The sequence below is a fragment of the Pteropus vampyrus genome, unplaced genomic scaffold (genome assembly GCF_000151845.1).
Source record: "Pteropus vampyrus isolate Shadow unplaced genomic scaffold, Pvam_2.0 Scaffold337, whole genome shotgun sequence".
NCBI lineage: Eukaryota > Metazoa > Chordata > Mammalia > Chiroptera > Pteropodidae > Pteropus > Pteropus vampyrus.
In genome coordinates, this window is record NW_011889118.1 from 993,791 (window position 1) to 1,008,713 (window position 14,923).

Here is a 14,923-nt window from a genome sequence, read left to right on the forward strand (position 1 = left end):
TGTAAGCATATAGCCTGCCATTTTCCTGGCGGCCTAAGTAGATCCACTGACTCCCAAATGGATAAACCTTAAGCCAGCCACGATCTCAATAACCACAGCAGTTTCAACAAGCCAGCAAAAGTCCTCTGTGACTGAGATGCTAGCGTCTCCGTTTAAGAATACAAAACACATACAAAAAGCTACCATGATCAACAGGGAAAGGCCAGGCTGCTTTAATAACAAGTGTCCTCTGTCACTCCGGAGCCCAAAGCTAGAGAGAGACACACCCCGTGTGGGACTCAGTTACCTGAAGAGCAACAGCACCGCCTGGGGAAAGGTCTGGAAATTGTTGTTCCTGTTGATCTGGTTGTTATCTCTCATGGCAACTTTCCCAAACATCTAGGTGGAGAAATTATTGTGAAAAAAAGAATAGATTTTGTCATCCAAAAACAGAAAACCCCAAATCCTCCATATGTGGATTTAGAACTAACTAAAGTTCCATTCCCATCCACTAGGGCTTTCCCACAGTGCTTGGCACTTCATTTATTCACAAAGATGTGCCGGGCACTGTGCCAACTACCAGTCAGGCACATTCTCCCTTCAAGGAGTTCCTACCCTGGGGGACGGACAGTGAAGTAAGCAGAGGGGCAGCCCCTCCTGATGAGAGCTAGGATGAACCAGCTGGGCAGGAGAGAACAGAACATATCTGAGGCTGGGGGCTTGGGTCAAGTTCCAGGGGAGTGAGATTAAAGCCCACAACTAAAGGATAAGTAGAAGCCAGTCAAGTGACAGGGACAGTGAAGAATGCTTCAGGCAGAGGAAACATCGCCTGCAAAGGAGCAGGGGTGAGACGGCACAGGTGCCCCAGGAAATGAAGAGAATGAGTGTACACAAAGATCAGGCTGCAGACAAGCGTGGGTCCAGTGGGCCACAGAAAGCGGGGAGGCTTTACCTCCAGAGCAAGGTGAAGTTAGGAAATACTTTACTTGTAGGACTTATAGAAGGAGATAGACATTTCAGTAGAGCTAGATGCCTGGCTAAGCTTCATGAGTGAATAGTTGATGGTATGTGCAATGCAGTTTGCACTTCTCTGAGACAGCTCTGGTTTTATACGTCATAAAGGATCTTTCGAGACACACAGCATCGCATATTGCTGAAATTACTGGGGCACGGGTATGTTTATTCATCATTCATAAATCATGGTAAGATTCCTAGTAACTTACAAATCTTTCTATGTCTTCAGAATAAAAAAAATAAGCCCAACCCCTTCTATACTTCTGGAATCACTCCATCTCTTTTACACTCACATCCCTTCCTTATCTGAAAGAGGGCATCTGAACCTGTGGAGAAGGTGGCAGAGAGACCACCCGGGGAGGTCCAGTGTGACAGACTGATCTCCACCTCCCTCTCCTCCTGGAAGCTCTGCCCACTGCCACTTCACGTTAGGGCTCAGCTGTTAATGAAGTCCCAGTCCCCTTCCCCTCCCAGGAGTTGCTGGCGAGTATCCTGCAGCCTCTCAGCCAGGGTCACAAAAAGGCCTGGTTTCATGCTTCTTAAAAGAGAGCTACTGAGACAAGATAATGGTTCAAGTTTAGCCCCAGCCACAGTATCTGGAAATAGTTTGTTTCGGGTGAGAATCTCACCTGGTTACTACAAAACAAAAATTTCAGAATATAAGCAGACTTTTATATAATTAAATATCTTCTTAGCAACATCAGTGCAGAAAACAGGACAATTATGGCCTCTTTTCGTATGGTTGTTTCTATTGCTAAAATCAACTAACTGTGGGTTTTCTCAATCAATGGACTCTCCCAAGACTCTGACTAGGGGTGAGGAGCACCACTAAACCCATCTTTCCTTGGTATATTCCAGCCACTACTTATTCTTCTGAGCCTGGCTCTCTCTGGCATGGGCTCTTTCCTTTGGAGCCACGTCTTTCTCACCTCCATTTTTCTTCAGCAGCCGAGGTGTTTGGCTGCCAGATCATGATCTTGTCTTTCCTTTCTACCTGGCTAAGGTACATCTGCCACAGATTTGGAACCACCCAGCAAAAGGGGCCCCAAAGGGCCAGAGCTTACCTGCATGCCGATAACCGCGTAGATGAAGAACAACATGGCTATGAGAAGGGCGACATATGGGAGTGCCTAGAAGAAAAAAAGCACTTGGCTCAGCACTGGTCTCTTGCCTCTGTGACCGCTCGGGCAGAATGAAGACTCACATGGAGCCACATGCTTTTCTTTTCCATGTTATACTGAAAGGATATCGACGGTGAGGAAGGACTTTTTAAACCCCAGCCGAGCACAATGACTTCAGTCCTGCATACACCAGCCACATGCACACCTAGTGATATGCGGCTGCAGGCGGGATGTGCTTTCCAGAGTCATTAAACAGTGTATTCTAATCCTAACGTGTCAATCCAGACACATTGCTCTCAAAATAATGTTTAAATGCATCATGGGATTCCTTTGTAAAAATATCTAATTGATCGAACCATTCCAGAACACTGACATTTGGATGGCTTCCACTTTCTTTTGTGGGCATGTCTGGGGTGGGGGCGAGGGGCTATTGTAGATCACCTTGCAAAGAAACATCTTTAAGCAAAATGACCTTCCCATCTGCTGACGTCTCTCTTTAGAGAGAAGTCTTAGGAGTGGAATTACTGGGTCAGAGAGGAAGAATCATTTTCTGGCTGTTGCTGTAGAAAGAAAGACACCTTTCTTAAAATGCGCACTTTCTGAAAGAACCACAGAGTTGGGGGTTGGGCCAGGGAAGAAAAGTTGCTAGCTGAGTGGTCGCCTATCCTGGGCTCTCCTTAAAAATATCAAATACAAGTATATGTGTCACGTCAGACCCCTGGTCCTTTAATCCAATACTCCTCCACTGCTTTTCTACCTCATCTCAAGCGATAGAAGATGTCCATGTGCATGGTGGAGGAATAGACTTGAGCCAGGAATAGATTTGAGCCAGGCTGCACCAGCCTGGAGAATAACAGATGATGAATGAGACCAGGGTTGTGACTAAATGTCTTCAACTTTGTAATCCTTCCAGGCATTGGAAAACCCACAGACTGATGTTGGTGTGCTGGCCGAGGCAAAGTTGTCTGATTCATATCTAAGACTAGTTGACACAGGACGATTGCAGCCTTATGAGAGGAGGCCATCCAAGAGAGAGGCTGTTAGGCTTCTGGGGGTCTGCTGGGACCCAACGCACTGTCAGACATCACCATTTACCACTGGGCATCCTGGGGGAGGACCAGACTAAGGGGCTCGGAGGGTCCACGTCTCTACTAGTCTTGGAGATATTGCAGATCTCTCAGCTGCAGGTCCCTCTGCTTTCTTTTGTTTCCTTTAAGCAAGTAATCCTAGTCACCCAAGTAATGTAAGTCAGGTCTCTCCAGCATTCCAAATTCTCTATTGACCTAGGCAGTCACGTGCCCTAGGCAGTCATGTGACCTAAGCGGTCATAGTGGTCATGCAGAAGGGAGACTGGATCGTCTACAACAGGGGATCATCAGACTTACACAGGATTTTCAAAAACAAAGAGAAGCCCTTGGCATGGCTCTTACCTGAAAGGACTTAATAAAAGTCCACAGCAGTGTCCGGATGCCTTCCCCCCTGCTGAGAAGCTTCACCAATCGCATCACTCGGAAAAGACGGAAAAAGGTGATGGAGATTCTATTGCTCTCTTCAGAGTTCTGAAGGGTTATCATGGAGAGGTCAAACCCAATGGAAAGTAGAACATGCAACACTTTCAGAAAAACAGCAACAGATGCAAACAAAGGTGACAGAGGTAAGAATTGAAGATGTGTTTCTAGGGCCTTTTCACCTTACAAAGCATGATATGAAAGGAAAAGTTACATGCTAACAACACAGGGCTTGGAAAACTGCGTCCACACAGCACATGCATGTCCACGTGGTCTAGTGTATTAAGAGGAGAACGCTGGGCTGGTCAAGAGTACTGGACACTGATGATGAATGCAAACCACTGCAGACACTGTTCTGGAAGAACAATCATGGAGAATACAGAAAAACTAGTGGAAAACTCAACATGGTCAAATAAACTCAAGGAAAAGGCCCAGCCCCTGGGGACGAGTCACTGATCTTACCCCAGGTGTAGCAGTTGGGACAGGGACATTTTCACTTTCAGTTGGCTTTAAGAAATCAAAGATTGAAAAGATATTAATGAACTGGGAAGGAAGCAGTGGTTCAGGAGGACATACCCTCCCCCTTTTTAAATATGTATGGTTACTGTCTTAAGACAACGCACCTGCTCCCTCCCTGCGACAATGCCAGGGGCAACACTTGGAACTGGACTTGAGGGTGGGCAGCCACGGACAACGGGCTCAGACACACTACTTTCTACTTTACATCCCAGGACATGAGGTTTCCAAGGCTGACAGCCACCTAATAAAGGTAATGCTGCAAGACCTCAACTGTCCCTAAAGGTGGAAATGCAGAGTAGGATGCCCGTCTCCGGGGGAGACTGGCTCTCTTCGCTGAGTCAGGGCTGTGGGTCTCAGGAACTCACTGCTCTGCAGCAGGCCACTGAGGACCAGAGTGACACTGCCGAAGAGGGAGAACGAAGAGCAGCTGCCTGTGGCCCACAGCCCTCCTGGACCACACTCTGCTTCTGGGCCTGCTTGTCTGGGCGGTGTGTGCGCCACGGTGCCCTCTCTGGTGTGGCTGCTAGGGAGCTGGATAGACCAAGTTAGTGGGAGCTGGAGAGGGGCTCGTTTTCTTACACCATGCTTCGCTGCCCGACTGACAGGCTCAGACTTGTCAAAGACGACGAAGCTCCGCTGCGTGTGACTGCTGGGGAGAAACAGCTTACGACCAACTCGCCCTGAGCTTCGGCAGCTCTGCCGCCTCTGAGGTCTGGCAGGGTTCCTGTCACTCAGGCCCCAGGGTGCGGAAGCACAGCACTTATCACCCTATGTGCACCTGCCTCCCGCCTCAGGCTGGGAGCCCCGAGAGGGCAAGGACCTTGCCTCACTCCACTCAGCGCCCAGCACAGTATCTGGTACTTATCAGATGTTCAGGAAGTGCTTCAGAAAATGCAAAGAAGTTGTAAGCAACCTTTAACATATATCAGGAGGCATCTTTAATTTAGACAGTGAGGGATGAACAAGAGTCAGGAAATAATGGCCTCTTTCTTCCCTTCAGTAGGGTCACCTCCACTGAAGCAGCTGGTCTACCTGGTGACCAATAGAGCAATGAGGCTCTTCTGGTTGGGCGCCCAGCACTGCTGCATGCATGTCAAGGCTGTTAGACAGCCTTTCTGCAGTGTGTCTGTACAGCTAAGGGATGTGTGCGCACAAGGACACACACACTTATCTGATGGGCTCTCCTCCCTAGGGATAGAGGGAAAACAAGTTCTCAAGTCTCACTCTCGTCAACAGCTGAGACCAAACGCAAAAATTCTATAAAATTCATAGAAAATAAAGAGTTTGGATACATCAATTCATAACTGAAATTCAGCAGTGTGATTGCAAATCCAGGTTCCAATAGGGTGAAAGAGGGATTCCTGCATCATCTGGGAGGCTCAGAATGTGAATTCTGCAATGGCTTTGTCCAAGTCCCGGGTCGCTATTTTTATTTTCCTCTTCTATTATCTCACCTCAAAATAAATAACATCTCCTGAAAGAGACAGATGGTGATATTCTGTCTCCCACACTATCTCCCCAGAGGCTGTGTGCATGAAGCTTAGGTCTAGTCCATGCAGCTGCAGTGTGAGGGTGTGTAAGTGTGCATGTGAGTGTGCGTGCACTCTGTTTGCCTATGTTCAAGGGGATCAGAGTGTGCGCAAGACAGAGCTCTCTACAGTAACCTCCTGAAATGTCCATAACCTGTAAGTTGGACCTGCATGAGAAGAGGGGACCTGTAGTTGGGGAAGACAATCTTTCTGGCTGCACGATGTTGCCCAAGCCCCTTTTGCTTCCTGCTGCCTATCCTGCTCCAAGACTGACAGACCCTACATCATCCTCTTCCTTGTGATGTGGGAAAGTTAGCTGCCAAACTGACTTTCATAGTGCACATCTCTTTTTCAGCTGATGTCTTAGAAGTATGACAAACCTTGGGCTATGAACTTGAAACCATGGATATGCTTTTGTTTAAAAAAAAACAAAGAGGAGGAGACAGTACTTGTGGAGGACAAGGCAATACAACATGCAGGAAAGGAAAGCACATCAAGCTGCATGCACCCCCCGTGCAGCCTGCAGCACCCTCCCCTTTCCCCACGTGCCACACTGGGCGGGAGATGTCATTGGCAGCATGAGAGGACAGTACAAGTTGCCAAAATATCTTACAAAATGGAAGGACCCTGAGGATGGCTTTGCTCACACTACAAATGCCAGCCAGCCTGATGAAAGGGCAGACATGCTCTTACTCTCAGTGGCACACTAGAATTGCTTAAGGATTTTTAACAAAATCCAGTGCCTAGGTCCCACCCCAAAGATTTTTACTTAATAGATTAGGGCTGTGTCTGAGCTTTGGGAGTTTGAGAAGCTCCTAGATGATTTAAACATGCTGCTAGAGCTGAGAACTGTAGTCATAATTCAGGGTAAAGCTGGGTCACGTCTTCAGCTGGTCACCCATACCAGCTAATTCCTTTTGGGTCTGGATTGTCCATACAGAGTGGGACCACTAGAAAAGCCTGCTCAGATTTTTACAGCGAAGCAGTGAGTTCTTTGGGGGTTGATGAGGGTTCAGTACTTAGATGCAGAGATTAGACTCTATCCCCATCTTCCTTATAAGGGATGGAGAAGGCCATGGAAACAAAGGGAGCTAGTGAAAGGAAGAAATGGAACATGAGTGAGCTGATGCTCTGTTGGACTCCTGGGATCAACCACAGGATACCCCTAGAGGACATGAGATTGGGAAAGGACTCAGCTCTTAAGCAGCTTTCCAAAGGCAGCTGCTAGGAGCTGTGGGATCAGCTTTCAACAGAGGGAATTCCAATGTCATCTCAGGGCTTGGACGAGATGACCTCAGTAGCTCCCTCCAACACTGAGATGCTAGTCTTTAGCTGGGAACCCAACAGGGATTTGGCCCTCAGCCACAGGAGGCCGAACTAAATGCCAGAGTCTGAAAAGCTCCTTAAGTCCCTGGGGCTGTCCTGATGTTCCCTCCAGCCCCTTACTGCAGAGCTCTCAAACAGACTCTTGAGATGCAGGCTCAGTACCAGCCCCCTGCAACTACTGGATCTAACGAGCCCTGAGTTTCCCAAGTACAATTGAAGGGGTCGGTCTCTACTTTCTGAATTAATTCCCATCTTCTTATGGAAAAGCTGAGAGGATGCAGTTTTTCAGTTCAGACAGAAGCAAACCAACATCCCAGAAACAGTTAACCTGAGGCATCCTGGAGAACCCAGTCTTTGGAGGGAGCCTCCCTCCGATGACTTCTGACCTGGCATGTAACACCTCTGGGAGGGAGGGCTTCTGTATTTGGGCTTGCTGAGTCTGTGTCCAGAACCCAGAAACCTGGTCCCTAGAAAAGGGTGACCGGATGGAATGGAGAGCTGAACAACCTGACCAGAAGAATGGATTGGGGTCAGAAGAAGCTGAGTGCAGCTGTTGACCACCTAGTCCAAACTGGTACCTGATAAGTCAGGGATAATTCTTGGGTCCCTGGGAGTGAATTCCCTACTGACTTTTGACAGGCTCTTCAGTAAGTAATAACAGGGCAGACATGGCTTATAAGCAAGTATTTTGCCTTCCTAGCAACAATAATAATGGGAAAAGACTAAATGCCACCAACAGTCATTCCTCGGGTGAGAAAAAATTAAGTTGTTGGGTCATTTAACCATCCAAGGAACAAACAGGCATCAAAGAGGGAACAAAAGTGAGGCTGCCAGTCATTGTCTGACATTTTAGCAGCTTGGTGATGTGATGACCAAAAGTGATGAAGATGAGTCCATGAGAGCTATCAAACCATGATAAGAGCAGGCTGGGGATGTGGGAGGGGGCAGCAGGATGGAGAGGGCTGGGTGGGCATGCAAGCAGGACAACGGAAAGGGCCATCCAAAATGTTTTTGCAGAGAATACAAACACAAGCTCGATTTTTCGATTTCCAGGCCAGATTATTCATTTTTGAAGATTATGCTGGCAAGGTCACAGAGCCAAGCATGACTGACCAACGTGGCCCCAGCTCAGGACCCTGGCTGGAGACAACAAAATATGGGACGGGAAACAGTTTAGATGACCATGACCAATAGCATGTCCTGTGAAACTCAGTGAAAACCAAAGGTGGGGAAGCCAAAAACAAGTATACAGTCTTTAAAGTGCTTTTGCTTTAATGACTTCACCGTATATATGTTTATATATACTTGCCGCTACAATTTTCTAAAAATAAAACCAACATGAAAATCAATTAGGCAACAGAAAAGAAAGATCAACAGAGGTTGGGGGAGAGAGCACAGCAAGTTAATATTGCAAATAATGAGGACTTATGGCAGCTAAAAACAGCCAAAAAGGACCAAGAGTGTTCATGCTCAGCTGACCCAGGAGCTTGGGGGACAAGGCCACCAAGGGACACAATGTGTGCTGCTCCTGTAGGGCACTCGCATGTGTGGGTGAGGGGGTGGAATAGTCAACAGCTCCACTCAAATTTTATACCATCAGAGGTTAAGGTCACCCAGTCTCTTTTATCTCTCTGCCTCCCCCAAGCTTGGACCATGGCCTGAGAATTGGAGATGTCTAATAAACATGTGTTGAATGACTGGAAGGTTGCCTTGAGCATCTGCTCTGCACTGGGGCCCAGCACTGAAATGCTGAGGTCTCCCAGATTGGGACTCTGCATTGCTGCCAGCTGAGGAAGGTTTGGCCTCGAGCTACAGCTGGCCAGGGGAAAGGTCACTGAGTGAAAGAAGAGTATGGGACTGATTACTAGGGTGATTCTGCTGGTCTGACTGACTGCCCAATGACCGTCTGCTTTGTACAGACGCCCCAGTGTCAAATGCTAACTAGAAAACTTAGTATGAGCTTCTGCAGACCTGAGGCTTTCCTGACTAATGAGAGGTAAAGGAGGACAACACTGAGACACCGATGAGCAAGGCGGGGTCAGAGGGGACAGGCAGAGTGGGCTCCTGCCCCCAGCACAGGGCGAGGCAGCTGAGAAGCTGGGCACATGCTGTTGCTGAGTGCACCAGTGCCACACATCCCCAGCCAGCAGGATTGGCATTAGAGAGCTGGCTTGTTCACTTAGTGAACAAAACTTGGCCACATCCTGGTATCCAGAAACTAAGCATTTACACCCAACACCTGCACAACACTTTAAGCACTGCTCTAGGGAGACCTGCTGAAATTATAGTTTATATTTTCATTTCCATTATAGACCATCTCTGACTTACATAAGGGTCTGTTCCAAATTTTCATTTAAGTATATTTTGAAGTAGGTTATAAGTGCTTTGCATTGTAAGATGATTAAAAGCAAGCAGGCAGATGTCTGGTCATAAACTGTGGAGAAATTCCAGTTAGGTTCCTGCTGTACCTCCATTAGCATCAGATCATTTCAGAACCAAGAATAATTCACATATTATAAATGGAAATTTTATAGCTGATGTATGAAATATATCACACAAAGTGAAATTTTCATAAATCTTGGCTTATGGAGCTTAGGGAACGTATGTTCCTAAGTCTAGTAAAATAGGATTATAGTACCTTGTCACGACACGAATTTTGGGAAAATTAGGCCTTCATGGACATGCTAATGTCTCGCAGTCCGTATCAGCTATTATTATGTGAAAATCTACACTTATAATACCTTTGTATCTCCCTAACACTTTGGTTTTTTTAGCAAGAATTTTCACAAGTATTCATATCATTTTGTCACTACAATATACTTATGAAGCAGGACAGCAGACATGATTCACCCCAGTTGATCCATGAGGGAAGTGAGACCTAGATCCAACAAGTCATTTTGAACTAGGACTAGAACTGCCAGGCCTCAGGCTTGCCAGGCTGGTGGCCATCCCACTATTCTATATTTCAGAATCAGCCTGGCCCCAAAACCATGGCCACAGAGGGATTTTACTGTCAGTATTTGACACAGGCTATCTGGGTACCAGGATGGACCATACAGTCCTATAGATGTCGGCCAGGCAGAGCACGGGGGCCCCTTCCCAGCCAAGCATGGGGGAAGGGGCTGGGCTGGCAACATAGAACAGGAAGCCAACACTGCACAATAGTCCCATCTCATGCTCCACTGTCCCTGAGAAGGGCTCTACACAACCTGGGCACACACACTGGACACCGACTAAGACTCGCTGACGAACTGGGATAGGCCAGGTGGGCAGGGCTATGTCTGCTTGCCCCTGGCCCATCTGGTGTAGGCGTGGGTCAGACCCGAGTAGAGCTGCCAGGAGATGGTGCTCCCCCTTCTCAAGACTTTTAATTCTGAAGGCCGATTCTCAGGATGCTTCTTGAAGAGGGGCAGGGTCGCTCCATCTACTATGCTGCTACTGTTCCTTCATCAAAAGATTCAACTGAGTGCAGCAAAGGAGTACTGACCCCGCCCCCTTCCCCGGGCCGTGGGCGGCCTTTGATCTGTATCACCATTTGGGGAGCTAGGATGGAGAACATTCCCCAGGGTCACCAGTCGGAGTCAGGAGACACAAGGTACAAGTGAGGACACCAGCAGCAGTGTACATGTGCTCAGGGCACAACTGTGGGGTTTGCCTCCCGTGCCCTCACGGAACCATTGTGGGTACCAGGGCACATGTTATGAATTCCATTCTGTAGCTGGAAAAACTGAGACACAAAGTAGTCAGATGACACGCTAAGGTCACACAGCTACTGAGTGATAATGTTCACATACTCACATAAATAAGTCCTAGCCCTTAACATTTTAACAAGATCTTCTTTTAAAATAATGTTTTAGTTCTCAAAACAGAAATTCTACATTTATTTCCCCATTCTCTTTCAGGGGAAGAAAATGGGGTGAGGGTAGGGAGGCCATAAAACGTTCTTAAAATGGTTTTCTTTTGAAAATTTCTTCTTTCAAGAGAAATGTGTGCCTGAATTTCTAAAGCATATAGAGATCCCTGGGCAGGGTTTTTAGTCTTCTCTCTGTTACACTTAACACACACACAAAAAATCACATTGTAGGACACAAAGTTTGCTACTTACATTCACTTCAGTTATAGCAATATCAACGACGCTACCAACAACAATTAAGGCATCAAAAGTGTTCCATGCATCAGTGAAATAGTGCTGTTAGGGCAAGCATTCAGAAGCCACAGAGGAGAGGGAGCACACAGGAAAAAAGAAGAAAAGGACAGCGTTATAAAAGGGGGACATTCTAGCATTATGCCACCCAGCTACTTGAAAAATTGCCCTAAAACAAACATGTTATAATTACGTCACTTGGGTATCACTGCAGACACAGAAAATAAGAACAATTAGAGACGCCTATCTCACCCTGCCTATCAGTGACTTGGGTAATGCTGCCAAGTGGTCAGTCCTCCAAAAGGTGATTTGTGTCCAAAAAGGCCCAGGATGAGGCTCTACCCTGAAAGGCCTTTTTTCCGCAACTCTCGTTAGGAAATTCCTGGTTTCAGATCAAGTGAAATTGGGACCTGTGACTTGTCCAGGTGATGCCAGTGTGGGGCAGGGAGCAGAATGTGCACAGACAGAGGACAAGAGGCGGGCGGCCGCAGGCAGGCGCATACTCACGTCGGCTTCGCTGAGGGCCACGTCTATAATGCTGCCGATTACGATGAGGGAGTCAAACGTATTCCAGGCGTCACTAAAATACCCCTGGACAGAGCAGGCAGGGGGCAGACATTTATGAGCATGTATGAACGAAACGCCATACGGATCACATACGGGGACACATTGGAGGCCCCTTAGCACCCATGGAAACCAGGTGGGGTGGGAGAGCCGAAGGGAGGCATCAACACTGTCCACTGGTAAAAAGGGACGCAGAGGATGGTGTGCACCTGCATGTGTGAGGAAGGTTGCCCACGCACACATACGTGCACACACGTGCTTGCACACACACCACGCAGACCCATGGCCTTGAGCAGCACCAAACTGACCAGAATATCTGCAGGATAGAGGGAGTTATCTGGCAACCCTGCCCTGACACCCAGGGTGACAAGCCCAAACCCTCACATGCCAATGGAAGAGTAAAGCTCTCCTACTCCTTCCACAGGGCCCCAGTCACCCCACTTTCTTTTCTTCTCCACCTAAAGAGCACTATGACCAGGTATTTCACATGTTCTCATTTTTTTTGCCCTTAAAACAAACTAGTAACCTTCTCCCTCCTTGTCAGTCCAACAAGAATTAGAAATGGTGGGCCCAAGACAAGTCCCTGTCCTCACAGAGCTCTCAGTCTAACAGGCACGGCAATGGCCGACAGGGAGACAGACACAGCAACCCTCATAGATCCGAGGCACAGAGTTGAGGCAGAGACGCTCACTCTGGGTTGCGGGGATGGGGGCTCAGGTGGAGAAGCCACAGAGGTCTTGCAGAGGAAAAGAGCACTGAAAGACGACGAGGATGCTCAAGGGCTCCCAGTGTCCTGGCAGGAAGCCCCAAGTCCTGGCAGGAAGCCCCAACAGGCTTCTCCTTGCACCCTAGCTCTTGTTCCCTCTCCCTCCCTCTTTGCCCTCCAGGCTAAGAAGGCTCCTCTCCATCCCTCAAAACCTCCATCAGGTTCTTCCCCACCTCCTGAAGCCTCTGCCTTTCTAGCCTCCCCACCCCAACTCTCTCTCTCCACATGCACTTCCTCCTTCAAGGTGAGATCAAATGCTATCTTCCTGAGGGGACTGTTTCGGATCCACCTGACTTCCGCCCCTCATCATGTTGACTCTGCCTCTCTCTCATGTCTTGATACTGAATTTGAGGTCTTTGCAAGTCCACCACACTGAAAGCCTCTGAGGAAGAGGACTGTGCTGACCATTCTGTATCCTCCTCCATTAACCCCAATATCTAGGCCAGAGCCTTGAACTCAGTTAGCGCTTGGCACATTGCAATGTCTTTTCCACCAGTGTGCACCCAACTGGTTACTCAACCTAGTTCTTGTTTTTTTAGGTCCTCATATCTCATGGCAATTCTGAAGGCACAACGGCCCTATGAGTGTGACTTACACATCCATACGTATGTGCCATACATTTTACTTCCTCTTCTGGGTTCAGTACAACAGGTGCTAAATTAGTGCTTGTTGTTTCCTGACGTCCCCAGGAAGCCCGAGATCAGAGTGGGTAGTGGGCGGGGCAGTACACAGAGGTGTCTGGCAGCAAGGCCAGTGACTGTCTGTATATCTATTGTGTCTTTTCAGAAAGCCAGAACATGTTTTGGAAATAAAAATTCAGATATAAATAATATAAAAAAGGGGGCCCAATGTGCTTATAACTGGGTACGCTTAGTGCTGAATCAAGAAAACTAGAACAGAAGGTACTTTGAAGTGTCAGATCTCATGAACTGGTGATCAAATGCAGGCCCAGAGGAGGCCACTGCAGAGCCCCTGTCTTTTATGACATGATAGAAAACGTGAACATGTGGCTCTCCTAATAGTGTAGGGATGTTTATTCTAGTTACTGTGACTTACTCCAGGTGCACGTATGGCAGGGAACTATGATACTGACGATTTGGGTTTCTACAGAATTTCACCTTAAATAACGTAAGATTTTCCCACCCAGCTGCCATGACTTATGACCCAGGCTTTATGTCTTTCCTCCCCTCCTACAATCACAGTGCCTCAATCACACATTACCCTCACTGACTGCCACCCTCCCAGACCCCTATCTCAGTCCTCTAACGAGTAAACAAAAGGAGTCCACCCGCACCAACTCTGATGACCTGTGTATCCAGGTCTAACAGGAAGGTCTGCTTAAAAAAATACTGTAACCCACACCAAGCTTTTCTTCTCACAATGTATGATTCTTGGCTAGGCCACTGTGAGGACTAGACGAGTGCTACTAACATGAGAGTCATGCTGGTCAGAGATGAGATAAAGAGCTTGCTCCAGGACATGAAGGGACACGCTACTTCCTTCCTGGAGGAAGTCCCTAACCAGAAAGTCAGCTGGATCGAACAGTGTCTTCTAACCAAATAACATCGGCTGGATCAAAAGGTACACTGAGTGTTGCCGTGAATGTCCCCAGATGGTAAGAACATAGTTCTCTTTGAAATGATTTACTCTGTTGTGAATGGGCAACAAAGAGTTGGCTTACTAGCAGCCTTGCACGGACTGTGCTGTGAGGGGCAGAACCTACCCTTTCCTTCATGGGTTTAACAGCAACTCAAAAGTTAAAGAGAAATGGTGATCCTTAACCTCTCCTCTAGAGAGGAATTGATGTCTTAATAAAATCTTTGGTCATTAGCAACAGCTGGGCCTCTGGCAAACACACAGAGCAGAAGACCAAGTGTTCCTCATCTCTCAATCCTAGCACACAAACAGCCCTGGCCACACTGCACCATGTGCTCTGCTCTTCCCATTACAGTGTATCATGTACCTGAGGCCAAGCCTGCCACCTGTGCACTGGGTGCCAGCCCTTCCCACCCACTTTGGACTTTACTCTGGAACAGCTCCTCTCCAGAATTATCAGTATTCACACCTTTGGATCATTCTCATCAGCTAATAAACTGTCGTCCAACTGGGCCATTCTGGCTCCTGATGCTGTATAAAATCACTTTAAATCACCAAGATAAGGGTTTGACATTTGGGGTCCTAAAACTTTTTTAGCAATCTCATCAACTCTCTCTTCAGATGATCACTCACACTCACAGAACCCTAGAGAGTTCTGTACTGAAGCTTGACACCCCTAAGTGACAGGAGGCTTGAGTTGGCGCAGGTTGTTGGAATCACAGGCTCTGACCAGGCCACTCTGCTAGGTCTAGGGAAGGCAGAAAATGCCAGCCCGCCCTTCTTCCCACATCTTGCTTTCCTGTTTAGTAGCCCCCTTTGTAATAAAATCACTATCAAGTGAGCATGCCTCAGCCCCC

The 14,923-nt window shown here is 47.7% G+C and overlaps 1 protein-coding gene across 1 annotated transcript in view; it reads right to left on the reverse strand.

Moving 5' to 3' along the window:
• CACNA1D (calcium voltage-gated channel subunit alpha1 D) overlaps positions 1–14,923 on the reverse strand; it is a 314,711-nt gene that overhangs the window by 37,090 nt on the left and 262,698 nt on the right. Inside the window, 5 exon segments of the mRNA XM_023522317.1 lie at positions 287–378; positions 2,058–2,123; positions 3,545–3,673; positions 4,085–4,129; positions 11,648–11,731. Coding sequence (XP_023378085.1) covers positions 287–378; positions 2,058–2,123; positions 3,545–3,673; positions 4,085–4,129; positions 11,648–11,731 — 416 coding nt within the window.